This window comes from Peromyscus californicus, unplaced genomic scaffold (assembly GCF_007827085.1).
Source record: "Peromyscus californicus insignis strain IS unplaced genomic scaffold, ASM782708v3 Scaffold_4__1_contigs__length_199733344, whole genome shotgun sequence".
Classification (NCBI taxonomy): domain Eukaryota; kingdom Metazoa; phylum Chordata; class Mammalia; order Rodentia; family Cricetidae; genus Peromyscus; species Peromyscus californicus.
The window spans coordinates 76,759,877-76,774,861 of NW_026294562.1; the positions used below are offsets into that span (position 1 = coordinate 76,759,877).

At 47.0% G+C, this 14,985-nt stretch overlaps 1 protein-coding gene across 5 annotated transcripts in view; it reads right to left on the bottom strand.

The window, feature by feature from the left end:
- Positions 1-84: 84 nt before the first annotated feature.
- Sgf29 (SAGA complex associated factor 29) overlaps positions 85-14,985 on the bottom strand; it is a 31,762-nt gene continuing 16,861 nt past the window's right edge. For 3 of the 5 annotated variants that reach the window (XM_052712581.1, XM_052712580.1, XM_052712579.1), the window contains 9 exons: positions 12,184-12,280; positions 8,822-8,897; positions 7,576-7,648; positions 2,221-2,285; positions 1,233-1,362; positions 1,019-1,165; positions 792-827; positions 546-708; positions 85-293 (listed from right to left, as the gene is read on the bottom strand). In XM_052712581.1, the coding sequence (XP_052568541.1) occupies positions 177-293; positions 546-708; positions 792-827; positions 1,019-1,165; positions 1,233-1,362; positions 2,221-2,285; positions 7,576-7,648; positions 8,822-8,897; positions 12,184-12,258 (882 nt within the window). In that variant the 5' untranslated portion in view covers positions 12,259-12,280 and the 3' untranslated portion in view covers positions 85-176. The other 2 variants (XM_052712582.1, XM_052712583.1) reach the window with 2 other exon arrangements.

The window sequence follows — 14,985 nt, forward strand, 5'->3', positions numbered from 1 at the left end:
TCTTCTCCCTTCTGCGGCCATCAATCCATGTGTCTGATGGAGGAGGGCAAGAGGTTCTGAAGCACTGAGGCCCAGGAGACACGGTGAGAGGGAAGAGTATTTATTTGATTACAGGAACTCCTTTGTTGCCTTCTCCTGTGAGGTCGGCAGTGGCAGACTCTAGCCTGCCCCCAGCTTCACTTTTTCTTGGGCTCCTTACAAGCCACCACGTACCTCTGCGCCACATTGAGAGGAGGGGAGTAGCCATCTGCATAGGAGGTGTCTTCAAACAGGACTGAGTAGTCATCCTGAGGCTGTAGGACACACAGGAAGGGCTGGTCAAGACGTTTCTAGGCCAGGGCAGCCTCTCCTTGCCCAGAGTCCCAGCTGATCTTCCTGTCTCTCCTGCTTCCCTCTCTACTCTGGAGACAAGGGATCTACCAGGAAAGCCTATGTTTAGGAGATGAAGGACAAGAAGACAGCAAGAAGGAATCCTGAAGAATGATTCAGGGGACCAACCCTTAAGGTTCTGGTGTCATCAAAGGCTTTCTATGGTGGCTCCTTACCCGCTGTGGGGGTGTGTGGATCAGGGCACGGTAGAAGCAGGTGGTCTGGGGATATAGGGCCAGCACCAGCTGCTCCTTCTGAAACAAGGCCTCAGGGTCTGTCTCAGGGTTAGCTTTCCACTGGGGCAGTGGGATGATGCGCCGACGGCTCAGGGTGTGTCTCCTGGGGGAACAACATAGGCCGTAACCAATGGAGGCTTCTCCCCCAAGCTTGGTGACCCCACTGCTCCCCATCTGGACACTCACTCTTTCCCTTCTTCATCAATGTCGTCTACCTCATACCTGCGGGCAAACAAAGGGGAAACAGTGCTGGGACATAGGGCAGTCTGCATCCAGGGGAAAGGATGAGAGAGGATGAAAAGAGGCTGAAGCAGCTTGAGGGAGCACCCCCACACACACAGCCTTCGGGGGAAGTCCTCCCCCAGGCGGCAGAAGCCGGAGCAGTGAGAAGGCAGAGTCAGACACACACTCACTTGTTGGTAGCATGGCTGTAACTGACTACTTCAGCTAGGATCCACTGCTCATCCCCATCCACAGCCTTCACTCTAGCAGCCACCTTGTCTCCAGGTTTGGCCACATAGTCCCCTGAGGCTGGAATGGCTCCACAGAGCGGTGGGGGCCTAGGAGAGAAAGCCTGTTAGTCTGGCCCCCTGACACCAGCCCTCTCTGGCTAGTTCCTGCCCTCACTTGTCACCAGGCTTCCCGATCCAGAGGGGCAGAGTCATGGCTGACTGCTGCAGCAGCGTCATCAGCACCCCTCTGCGCATGGTCTTCCGTGGGGGCTCCGAGTCATTGTAGAGACCTGCGATCTTGGCCGCTGTGGGAAGCAAGTGAACCCCTGAGGACACGTAGATGGTACCTGACCCAGTCACACCCCAGCAACTGCTCTGAGCTGGAGCACTTTATACCAGCATCCCAACACCATCCATGCCCCTTCTTAACAGACATCTAAGGTTGGGAAGTGACAGGCCCAACTCTCAAAAGGGTGAGATGTCAGGACAGTGGCCACCATCATGGAGAAGAACTAAAAAGGAGGGTTTCCAGGAAGCAGGTTACATTCCATTTCCTGATCACGGTGCAGGATATGTGAATGTGTTGGGTCAATGAAAATTCCTGAAATGAGATACTTGTGTTTATCTCCTTTCTACTAGTGTATGTAATTTCAGTGGAAGTGGCACAAATTATCTAATGTGGATCACTGGCCTCATCAGCCATGGCTCATCACACTCTTCAACTGAAAACAAACAAAAATGGTACCGTGATTACGCTAAAGGGTGAAGAGTTGCATCTGGGGCAAGACAGAAGTCAGGAAGCCAAGGAGGTGGCACCTGAGGAGACCCACAAGGCAGGGAACTAAGCCAGTTTCACATGTGTGGCTGGCTTTGGGGCACAAAGAGTGACAGATGTCACCAAAGCACGCCACAGAGGGAGCAGTGATAGGAAGGAGAGAGATGACCAGCCCTGGATAAAGTGAGTAAGGGCAGTGGGAAGGGTAGGGCAAAATGACTGGGTCTGGGCAGAGAACTAGGCACACTCTTGGCCTCTGAGTCTGTCTCTGACAGCTGTTGGGTGACTCCACCAGATCATGTGCCATGCTCCCTGCTGGGCCGTGACTGCTTTCCCCCAAGCCCCCACCATGCCTGGACAAGAAATGCCCTGCATTTCTCCCACTCACCGATCCGCCTCTCTTCCAACAGAGACTTGATCTCAGCTATCTTATCCAGCGCTTTGCGGAGGATGCTAGGCAGGGAAGGGAGAAAAGAGTGCTCGGTGAGGCACTCAGCATAGGCTTCTTGGCCGTTGGGCTCCCCAGACCAAGTCTATGCTGCAGACTACAGATCCTGTTGTATGTCCTGTAATCCTGCCACTCTGGAGGCTGTAGCAATCCTGTAGTGAGTTTGATGCCACCTTAGCTACACGGTGAGCTCCAGGTCTGCCTAGGTTAGAGAGAGACCTCGCTTCAAACAAAAAAGGAGAAGGTTTGGATATGGCCCAGTGAACTAAGTACCTGTTGCACAAGCTTGAGGATCTGAGTTAGATTACCAACACCCATCTGAGAGTCAGACATGGTGGCATGTGCCTGCAATCCTGGCACTGGGTTAACGTGGAGACAGCTGGATCCCAGGAGCTCACCGGCCAAACACCCTAGCCAAGTCAATCAGTTCCAGGTTCAGTGAGAGACCCTGTCTCAAAAACTAAGGACAATCAAGGAAGACACTAACATTGACCACTGGTCTACACATGCACTCTCTCCCATGAACATGCACACTCACATGCCTGGGAACCTACACAAACATATATTCATACTGCATAAATATACATACCACACAGATACACAAAATATTAATAAAAAACAAAGAAAAATATGAGACCATAGACCCTAAATAGAAATAGGTATTACCCCAGGTATCTCAGTCAACAAGTCTGTATACGTCACAATCCTGTGACAGTGGCCCCACAGGATTATAATGGACTTGAACAAATTTTACTGCCTCACGGCACCACTGCCAGCTTAATGTCGTAGTGCACATATTACATTCTCTGCAGTGACAGTCACATACAAGCAGGGCACATACAATCATATACACTCAATAACACTTGATTATAGTATTGATTACGCCACTGATTTAGAAATATACTGAGGCTGGAGGGATGGCTTAGCAGTTAACAGCACTGGCTGCTCTTCCAGAGGTCTCAAGTTCAATTCCTAGCACCCACATGGTGGCTCACAGCCACTTATAAAGGGATCCGATGCCCTCTTCTACCATGCAGGTGTATATGCAGATAGAACACTCACATACACAAAATAAACAAACAAATATTTATCTGGATAGTGATGGTGCAGGACTTTAATCCCAGCATTCGGAAGGTAGAGGCAGGCAGGCAGAGATCTCTTGAGTTCTATGCCAGCCTGGACCACAGAGCAAGTTCCAGGACAGTCAAGGTTACACAGAGAAACCCAGTCTTGAAAAACCAAAGCAAACAAAACAAACATTTACTAAATTATACTTTTGAGAAAACACATGAAACACTGGTAGCTACATCACACATTTCATGTTCAGAGAATGTCTTTATTGTGTAAGAGGCCACAGTGAGTGGTCAATACATCCAAGTTTGTGTTAATGCTCTGTGATGTTCACGGTGGGATTCATCAATGACAGGGCTCAGAATGTTAACTAACCAATGATTATAAATTTTATTCAGTGCTCAGGATGGAGCCAAGTGCCATGTGAAAGCCTGGCAACTGCTCCAATGTTGTTTTCCACTGTGAAAGCATAAGGGCAATTCAGTAAGAGTGGCAGGACAAGTCCTTGAGAAAGCAGGTGCATGAGGTCACTGATACTGCTTTGGCCAGTTCTGTAGAGATCCTGCCAAAGCTCTGACCCCATCCTGAGATGACAGGAACGGAAGTTGAGATCTGGGTATGCCACGTCCCTAATAGGCTGTGTTTGAGCAGGTGGTCCTTAGTTGGTGGAGCTTTTTGCAGGGTTGTGGACATTTAGGAGGGGGGCCTTGCTAAAAGAAGTGGGCTGGTGAGGGGCAGACCTAATTTAGTGTCCTGCCTGAGCTCTCTGCTTCCTTAGTACAAGGCAGGGCAACCAGCAGCCTGGAGCTCCTGGTGCTGTGCCTTCCCTTCCATGACAGACAACCTTCTCACAATGAAGCCAAAGGAACCCCTCTTCCTTAAGCTGCTTTCTTGTGGGAGTTTCATTACAGTAAGGAGCAATAACAGGGAAGCTCCAGGGGCTGGGCCAGGTAGCAGAGGGGGAAGCAGAACCCCGGGGGGCCTAGAGAGGCCAGGTAAGCTCAGGGCAGCCCCAGTTACAGGGACTCATTCCTCCAGGACTGAAGCCATTTGCACTCCTGAGTAGTCCTGTACCCTGAGCCTCCAGAAGTCAGTTTACAGGGGTTCCAGGCTGGCAGGCAGGCCAGCAGTGGATATCACTATACAGGTTCTCCAGAAGCCTCTTCTCTCAGATCTTGTGACATCTTCCAGAGAAGGCTTCAACCTTAGTCAGCAGGAACAACTCGATTGTGGGTCATTTTTTTCTGTTTCCATAGCAAACCCTTAGCAAAGCTGTAGCTTGGGAGTGTTGGGACTCAGACAGCGAGGAACCCAGAAAGCAGACAAAGAATGATAGTCAGGAGGCCAGAGATACTGTGAAAGGCTGATATTGCTGCTGGGCTTGTTTGGAGAACATAGTTTTCTGTCCTACATTCAAAGTTGCAGTCTACATGACATCAAAGGAACAGCAACAACAAAAACCAACAAGAACCGGCCCAGTGCTTCAGGAACAAACATAAAGGGATACTAATCGGTGATGTGAAGTGGGATATTCAAACAGTCACAAGACCTTGCTGATAACACAGTGGGAAGCACACCTGGGAGATCCCACATCAAGTAAGGAGACACAGCATCTTGGGCCTTCAAATAGAAGGCTACTACTGTGGTGCCAATGCCTGAGGTGCCAAGCCTGAGTCTAGAAGCCAGGAAGCACTAAACACTCCCATGGGAGGGACATGCCCCAGAATAATTAACCTATAACCTTCAAAAGGTCAAGTCATAAATGGCTAAGAGACTGAAAAGTGATCCAGATCAAAGCCTGGAGACTGGACATTTGAGCAATGGAGATCTGCACTAGAACAGGCCTCTTTCATGATGAAATAGGAATAAGCTCTCTGGGTCACAGTTTTATATCTGCACTGATATCCTAATTTATATGCTATATAAGAAACGCTATGGTGTTTATTACTAATTACCCAGAAGAATTCAGTAACACCGGTGGCATGGGTTTTTCTGACCTAGATGGAGAGTAGCTTCATCTCTCTTGCTTGCTTTCTCTCTCCCAGCTACTGAGTTGGGAAGGTCTGGTTGGGTATTTGTAGGGTGATGAAAATCTGAATTAGCAAAAGGATTTCAATGCAAGCCCATGTTTACCAAACAGGCTCCTAAGTGTTGAACGCTGGGTAAGTTGTGCCAGAGTCATTCCATACCAAATTCGTTTGAGTCTTCACTCTGTCAGCAGTTAGGACAGAAAGGGCAGTTGACTTTTTACTCCCAGTGAAGATTTGGAGTCTGCAAAGGCGCTGGGTTCCCAGCTCTACATCCCCAGCACTACAAAAGGAAAAAACCATAAAACCAGAAAAACAAACACATGCAGCCCTCTGACCTACACGAGCTACTCCAGTCCAGATGAGTGGGAGGGCACGGCACTCAGAAGAACTCATTTTGTTTCTTCTGTAGGAGCAGAGCCCACTCCTCTTTCTCTTCTGTGCTCCAGCCTCACATGGGGAGCCACACCAGACGCTTCTGTCCAAACTAGAAGCTTTGCCATCTTGAACCTCCCTTCTGACAACTACCTCCCTAAATAGATCTCAAAAACCGCTCTATTGAACTGGTTTTTGCTCTCTACCCTTCTACCACGTTCCACTGACCTCCATCACCACCATGGACTTGGTCTCTAACTGGCTTTGAATTCTTCCCCAACTCTTCTTTTTTATTGCAACTTTAAGTCTTATTTTTCCCGAGGCCTCTAGAGTGAGGCCTGTGGCACTCGAGGCCCTTATGAACCACCTCCCCTGCTTCTGAGCCATGTAGGCTACTCTGGTCCTTATCCCACAGCTGGCATTCTGAGGGGCCCTAACACACTGTTAAAAACAGCAGACTAAGACTTATTAGGAAGGCTTAAGATTATCTGCCTACAACTTGCATTAAAAAGTGAAGAGGCTGGGCAGTGGTGGCACACATCTTTAATCATAGCACTTAGGAGCCAGAGCCAGGTGGATCTCTGTGAGTTCAAGGCCAGCCTGTTCTACAGAGTGAGATCCAGGACAGGCACCAAAACTACACAGAGAAACCCTATCTTGGAAAAAAAAAAATACAAACAAACAAAAAAAATTGAAGAGAATTGGCTACACATAACAACACATCAACTGTAACTTCTGTCAGAATCCTGTGAGATGTGTTCATTTAAAGTAAGTTGAGCTGTAGCAACCTAGCAGAGTACTAACTGTGGACTTCTGCCTTAGAAACCAGACTTCCCCATTTACTAGCTCTATGAGTTTTGAAGATTTATTATCCCTCTATGATTCAGCTTCCTTAACAGTAAATTGGTACAATACTAAAAACTACATCAAAGGAATACTTTGAGGATCAAGTGGAGTAAAGAAATATATAAAGTATTTGGACCAGGTATGGTGGAGCTTTAATCTTAGTACTAGGGAGGCAAAGGCAGCCAATCTCTGGGAGTTGGAGGCCAGCCCGTTCTACATAGTGAGTTCCAGGACAAGAGCTACATTGTGTGACTCTGTTTCAAAAAATAAAAATATTAAAAAAGTACTTGGAATGGTAACATGACCACAGTAGTACCATATAGTGGTTGTTACCATTACAGGCAGAGCAGTGCCATACAGTGGTCCTGGTTACCATTACAGGCACAGCAGTGCCATACAGTGGTCCAGGTTACCATTACAGGCAGAGCAGTGCCATACAGTGGTCCTGGTTACCATTACAGGCAGAGCAGTGCCATACAGTGGTCCTGGTTACCATTACAGGCAGAGCAGTGCCATACAGTGATCCTGGTTACCATTACAGGCAGAGCAGTGACATACAGTGGTCCTGGTTACCATACAGGCTGCAATAGTCAGCATATTCCCATCGGGAGAAGAACAGTTTATAGAATCCAGCATTCTCTCCACATTATCCCACTGTCTGTTCACAATCCAGTGGGAGTTATCACTGGATTTTAATGGCAAGGCAACAGTTTCAACTGACTTGACTGCAGGGTCACCTGACTAGGAAATGGTACACAGGGACATGACACTGATTACTGCATCTATAAAGCAGTGAACTAAAGGGGAAGAACGGGTAATGAAGGTAGGGCTTGGGAAGACTCAAGCAATGGGAGAGGCAGAGCAGGAGGACCCTCTTCACAGACAGAAGGCAAGCTGGGGCTGTGGCCTCTGGTCACATGTGGTCCAGAATAGAGGTCAGGGAACAGGCAGCAGCAGCCCTGTGGGTGGTACTCACTTGCACTCAGCCTCCGCATCGGCCTTGGCGGTTGTGTAGAGGCCACGCAGCTTTGTCCGGTAATAAGGAGAAACTATAAACACAGGACGAGGAGGCATGAGCAAGAGGAGGTGGCAGCATGGGACCCTGACCCAGGACATCAGAATCAGCTTGAAGAGGCTCAGAGGCCAGGGCCTGGATTCTAAGCTTTAGGAGTTCAAACATGCTCCCAGGAGGTTAGTAAGATGGCTCAGTATGGAAAGTACTTGCCTTGCAAGTACCAGGAAACAACCTCTATCACCAGAACCCAAGTAAAGAAAAGCCAGGCACCTCAGATGTGGTAGCATTTGCTTTAATCAGCACTTGCAGAGGCAGGTGGATATCAGTAACCTGAAGGCCAGTCTGGCCTACACATTGAGTTCTAGGACAGCCAGGGATATATAGTGGACCATTTCAAAAACAAAAACAACAAAAAAAAGTGAAAGGTGCCTGAGGAATGAAACATGAGGTTGGCCTCTGCACACACACACAAGTGCATATACACCCCCTCACAATACACATTAAAAAAGTGTTCCCTGATCATCAGGGTCACATTTCCATATGGTAAAGACACCACCACTATTCTTTTTTTTTCTTTTTAATAATAATTTATTCGTGCTTTAGGTGCATTGTGTGTGAGTATGTCAGATCCCCAGGAATTGGAGGGAATGGTAGTTGTGAGCTACCATGTGGCATGTGGGTATTGGGAATTGAACCTGGGTCCTGGAAGAGCATCCAGTGCTCTTAACCACTGAGCCACCTCTCCAGCCCCCACCATTCTTAGAAAGCACTTCTAACCTGCCACCTGTCCATACCAAGACAGGTACAGAGAACCAAGGAGAAGCTGGTACTATCCAAAGTTATTCTGAGTTAGAAAGCACCAAGCACAGGGAGGGTAAGCTGCCTTTGTGCACATGCAGAGGCCATGGGGGAACTCTGCTCCAGAAAAGCTCTGTGCCCATGAGCTCTAAGGTAAGGGTGAGTTCTCATGCACACAAGGCTGCCTTTCCAGTCCTGAGCTGACAGACTCTGAGGTCCTGTGGTGCAAGGCAGTCAGTCAGTCATCAGTCCCTGTCACTTTAGGTCATTCAGCCAAAGGAACAACGACCCTGAAGAGCAACTTTGGACTATGCAGATACAAGCAAAAGTCCCCTTGGAAGACACAGTAAGGCCATGCTCCTGGTCTCAGCCCTTCCCACCTCCTTTCTCTTCTGCCTCATTTACTCACTCTTGTTCTCAGTCTGCATTCGCTCATGGGTTTTCTGGATGTTCACCAAGTTGTGCTCGCTCCTCGAACGCTCTTCCTGTAAAGTTGAGGTCAAGAGGCCATGAGGTTGACCTTTACCCTAATGACAGCCCACTGTTTACATTACGGCTCCCTCTGCATTGTGCTGCCCTATGGGTTGAACAGCCACTTCAGTTGTAGACCTCTCATTACAGCATCATACACAAGAGTCCTACCTCCCTAAACATCCTCCACACCCCTCCTAGCCTTTCATCCCACCCCAGTTCTCCCAAGGCTCTGCCATTCACATCTTTTTAACTTTCTCTAGTGTATCTTTTCTGGAATTTGTCACACAGTTGGAATGAAGCATACAGTATGTAACCTACTGGGATCTTTCACTTAGCAAATATGCACCAGTATTTTATGACTCTTATTTTTCAGGGTACACCAACTAAGGGTAGGTTCTGGAGAAGAATTTCTGGGAATTGTTCCCTACTGGCTCACTGGACCATGTGGTGCAGAACAACTAGTGTGTGGCTATAAACATCAATAAGCCGGACATGGTGGCACATGACTTTAATACCAGCACTTGGGAGGCAGAGGCAGATAGGTCTCTGAGTTCTAGGCTAGCCTGGTTTAGAGAGCAAGTTCCAGGCCAGCCAGGGCTACACAGAGAGACCCTGTCTCAGGAAAACAAAACAACCATACATACACACACACAAACTTCAGTGAGCAAATGCTTGGAAAGGTAATAATGGACAAATAGAGCAATGGCATGCTCAACATGCTATGAGTAGGCTACAGGAACAAACACATACGACTCTTTATTTGTGAATGAGAGAAAAGCTATTTGAATATATAGGAGGAAATGGGATTTCGAGCACTATGGGGCTGGAGAGATGGCTCAGCAGTTAAGTGCTGCTCTTCCAGAGGACCCAGGTTCTAGTCCTCGCGCCCATGTGGCAGCTCACAATTGTCTATAACTACAGTTCCAGGGGATCTGATGACCTCTTCAGGCCTCCAGGGACACCATGTATGCATGTAGTAAACAAACATACATGAGGGTACTCACCCATAATCGTAAAGTAAAAATAAGTCTGAAAACAAAAAGATTAGAATACTAGATATCACCTGGCAGATGCAATTCCTTGGTACTACACTCAGGACAAATAAATGTGCATGTGACTGTCACCTTTTTAATCCTAGAACGGGCACTGTACATTTTCTGGTCTGAAACATGTACCCTTACTACACCCAGGTCATCAGTATACATCTGCAACATGAGTGGCAGAGTCAACACTGACCCACAGACAGAAAAGGGCTTTGGAAGAGGCAAGTGACAGCCTAATGCCTTGTGGGACAAGACAAATACATGATGAATGAGGAGCTGCATTCAGAGGAAAAGTATTTGTTAATTAGGATAAGATGATCAACGTGAGTTCTCTTATAGGAAAAAAGCCAAGAACGGAAGTCAATTTAGAAATGGTGAGGGACTCTAGAGTCAGGCAGGACCAGCACAAATGCTAGGCAACTCTAAAACCATCCATCGTGGGGAAAGAAAGGGCTTAAACACTGAACCAACAGAGCAGGTTAAGTATTGTGAACAGATAGAGGCCAGAGAAGCCACGAGACAAAGGCCTTCCACCCTCACTCCTGCAGCCTATGGACATCTCCAGGGTACTTGTAACACAGTGAAGTACCATGACTATACAGTAACAGAGCAACCTAAGCTATGTCCTGAAGCACTGTCAATACCAGTAAGAAATACTCTAAATACCACCTGTGTCTATCTCAAAAGAAGGTGGTAGGCTCTAATACATAATGCCATGGTAACCTGTGTCTATCTCAAAAGAAGGTGGTAGGCTCTAATACATAATGCCATGGTAACCTGTGTCTATCTCAAAAGAAGGTGGTAGGCTCTAATACATAATGCCATGGTAACCTGTGTCTATCTCAAAAGAAGGTGGTAGGCTCTAATACATAATGCCATGGTAACCTGTGTCTATCTCAAAAGAAGGTGGTAGGCTCTAATACATAATGCCATGGTAACCTGTGTCTATCTCAAAAGAAGGTGGTAGGCTCTAATACATAATGCCATGGTAACCTGTGTCTATCTCAAAAGAAGGTGGTAGGCTCTAATACATAATGCCATGGTAATCTGTCTGGACTGAGGCAAGGTGACTGGCTTTGTTTTCAGCTGAGCTGCAGCCCAGAAATATGTGGTCATGGGCCAGGTTAGTAATCTGGGCAGCAGAGGGTGAACAGGGTTAACTCAGTAGACCTGGGTTGTCTAAACCCCACACATTCTAAAGTGCTTCCATATCCTGGAAGTTAACTCTAAACCCTTCGACTGGCTTACCTCGTAAGAACATCTGTGTTTACTTGGAGTTTGGGGATAGAGGAGGAGGAGTTTGGGGTGGAGGAGGAGGAGTTTGGGGTGGAGGAGGAGGAGTTTGGGGTGGAAGAAGAGGACTTTGGGGTGGAGGAAGAGGACTTTGGGGTGGAGGAAGAGGAGTTTGGGGTGGAGGAAGAGGAGATTGGGGTGGAGGAAGAGGAGATTGGGGTGGAGGAAGAGGAGATTGGGGTGGAGGAAGAGGAGTTTGGAGTGGAGGAGGAGTTGGGGTGGAGGAAGAGGAGTTTGGAGTGGAGGAGGAGTGGGTGGAGGAGGAGGAGTGGGTGGAGGAGGAGGAGTTGGGTGGAGGAGGAGGAGTTGGGTGGAGGAGGAGGAGTTGGGTGGAGGAGGAGGAGTGGGTGGAGGAGGAGGAGTGGGTGGAGGAGGAGGAGTTGGGTGGAGGAGGAGGAGTTGGGTGGAGGAGGAGGAGTTGGGTGGAGGAGGAGGAGTGGGTGGAGGAGGAGGAGTTGGGTGGAGGAGGAGGAGTTGGGTGGAGGAGGAGGAGTGGGTGGAGGAGGAGGAGTGGGTGGAGGAGGAGGAGTGGGTGGAGGAGGAGGAGTGGGTGGAGGAGGAGGAGTGGGTGGAGGAGGAGGAGTGGGTGGAGGAGGAGGAGTTGGGTGGAGGAGGAGGAGTTGGGTGGAGGAGGAGGAGTTGGGTGGAGGAGGAGGAGTGATTACCGGTAGGGTATGGCTCTAAACTGATTGCGGTGACAGTTATACAACTAAACTTCTAAAAATCACTGAATTGTGCACTTTCAGCAGGAGCCTTGTGTGGTATGTGACCTGTCTTTCAAAGCGCTGTTAAACAAAAGTGAGGTCTTGTACTGGACAGAAAACCCCACAGGAATGGCGGTCAGACACGAGTCTCCCCTCCCACCTCCTCTATGGTATCTTAGCTCGTGGAGGTCTCTCTGAACATAAGCCCCTCCTCCTTACAGCATAACACCACAGCCCAGGCTTCACTTCGCTCTTACCTGGGTTTGCTTGATCAGCTGATGGAGCTCTGTGAGAAGCTCTGCAATTCGGGAATCAGCAGAAACGAGGGCCATGGGACGAGCCTGTGACGGGCATCTGGTCAGAGGAAAGAAAGGAGGGAAAGCTGTCATTGTCTGCTGTGGGTTGAACTGTATTCTGACCCATGAAGTCCTAATCCTTGGTACATGTAGATGATGTATTTGGAAACAGGGTCTTTGCAGACGTAAGTCAAAAGTAAGATGAGACCGTCACCTGGAGCGACTGTGTCCTTATAAGAAGAGACAAACGTACACAAGGGAAAGATAACCAGAGAGGCCGAGACTGGAGTGATGCAGCAAGCAAGCGACTGTTGGCCTTACACTTGAAAGCTTTTGCCGCTGCCTGCAGAATGGCCAGAATGACAGCCAAGCACTACCACTCTGCTTCAAATAAGACTTTACATGAGGGGCTGGAGAGATGGCTCAGAGGTTAAGAGCACTGACTGCTCTTCCAGAGGTCCTGAGTTCAATTCCCAGCACCCACATGGTGGCTCACAACCATCTGTAATGAGATCTGGTGCCCTCTTTTGGACTGCAGTCATATATGCTGTATACATAATAAATAAATAAATCTTTTAAAAAAAATAAATAAATCTTTAAAAAAAAAAAAAAAAGACTTTACATGAAGACGATTTCCAAGTCAGAGACATTATTTTCTCACTAGAGAAGACAAATCACTAAAAAAAAAACAAAAACAACTTTTTCAAGGTAAAGTAAATGCATTATAATAAAAATAAAATGTTTTTGCATAACAAAAATTAGAAAAAATGACAATAAAAGGTAAAAAGAGAAGTAATGACTAGTTGAAGACAGATACATCTAAAATAAAGGTTTACTTGGGATGAGGAAAATACTTTTTGGAGGGGTGCTGGAATTTTGTATAATTGCTGCCTCTTAGAAGGATTGTTCTGGTGCCAGGGATGGTGGTAGATACCTGCAATTCCACCTACTCAGGAAGCACAGGGGAAAATTCCACATTCCAGGCCAGACTAAGCTACATGAAAACTTATTTCAAAAAAGGAAACAAAACAAATAGTGGGTGTGTAGCTCAGTGGTAGTGTTTGCCTAGTGTGCGCAGGCCCTAGGTTCAATCCTAGCACTGGGACAAGGAAGAAAAGAGAGAAAAGGCTTTCATGGACAGGATCCTGAGGGTGCACAACAGGGATCCTAAGGAGGCAAGGGACACACAGCTTCATGCCCACTCTTTGTATAACCTCACCCAGAGGAATATAAGCAGAAGCTCAGCGTTTTCTAAAAAGGGCTCAGAGAGGTAGAAGACCATGTGGGATAAAGACAAGAGACAAGGTTTACCAGGAGAAATGATCTGGTGCCAGAGGAGCCCCCTTCTGAGTGTGTACGAAATGCACACCGAAGAACATCTTCCTAGGCATTGGGGGTGTAACAAAGAAACAGAGAGAGCTGGGGAACAACCCGCTGAGGTGACAAGCAGCCTCTTGAAAAACAAGATGTTGAGCTCAAAGAATAATACTGGTACATTACTGCCTACTGGGCTCAATATAGGAAAACTCTATGCAAAAAGGGTGTACGTGCGAGTGCGTGGGTGCATGCATGTTTAATTTTTAAAAAATTAAACAAAAATGTCTTGTGGGGCTGGAGAGATGGCTTAGAGGTTTAGAGCATTGACTGCTCTTCCAGAGGTTCTGGGTTCAATTTCCTGCAACCTAATGGTGGCTCATAGACATAGAATGAGATCTGATGCCCTCTTCTGGTGTGTAGGCCAACATGCAGACATAATGCTGTATACATAATACATCTTTCATATATTATATTTTGTTATTTTCATTAGGTTGTGTGTGGGAAATTATAAACGCCCTCTTCCTGGAATCACTCCCTTATCCAAAGACAACTGTTGCTTGGTTTGTATATTGTTTGAAATGTATGCAGGAAATAATCCTGTTGGAGCTTGAAAAGTCTCCCCAAGAGACTGTCCTTTTTGGCGTTCTCGTTGAAATGCCAGAATGTCCATATTTGCTCAAATCTACGGCGACTCATTGTCTGTGGAAATATAGGGGTGCATATCAAAGGATCTGTTGACCAATAGTCTCCCAAGCTATATTTTCTTGTTGGGCCCATCAGAATAATTAAGTCAAGGGATTTCTTGATGTCTTTCTGTGGAACTGGAGGCCACTTCAGTGTTCTAGATGGTGTTTTGAGTTTCACTGCAGTTTGATCATGATGGTTGGGACAGCTCTTTGTACAACATCTCAAACAACTCAACACCAAATGAGACATTAAATTCATCACCAAAAAAGAGATTGGTCACAGAGGACACAGAGTCACACTGAGAAGGAGATGATGCAGTGACCCCGGCATGACCTTCAAATGTTTGGAAGTGTGGTGGTGTGCCAATTAAGACCAAAAATTATCAGTAGCTTAGTTAGTGTAGGAATCTCTTGAAAGTACCGCTGCCTTGGGTTTCCTTCCAAGTTAATAATTTTACTGTCAGTAGAATCTGTAGAATTATCTCCAGCATTGTCAAAAGCAGTCATCCACATCTTCAACCTCACTAGGAATATATGATAGATTATCGATGAATACTTCCAGAAGTACATCAGTTTCACTGGTTTCATCCTTTTTCCAAGAGAGGACATTTCTAAAAGCACCAGTAACATGAAGACAAAGACTATTCGAATGACCAAAATACAATGTAACTGCAATGCTTTATGGGTTCGTGCAATTATATAGTTTTTGCAGATTAGCCTGCATGGTTTCCACCAATGAAATCGTTCATTCGAAGTGGAC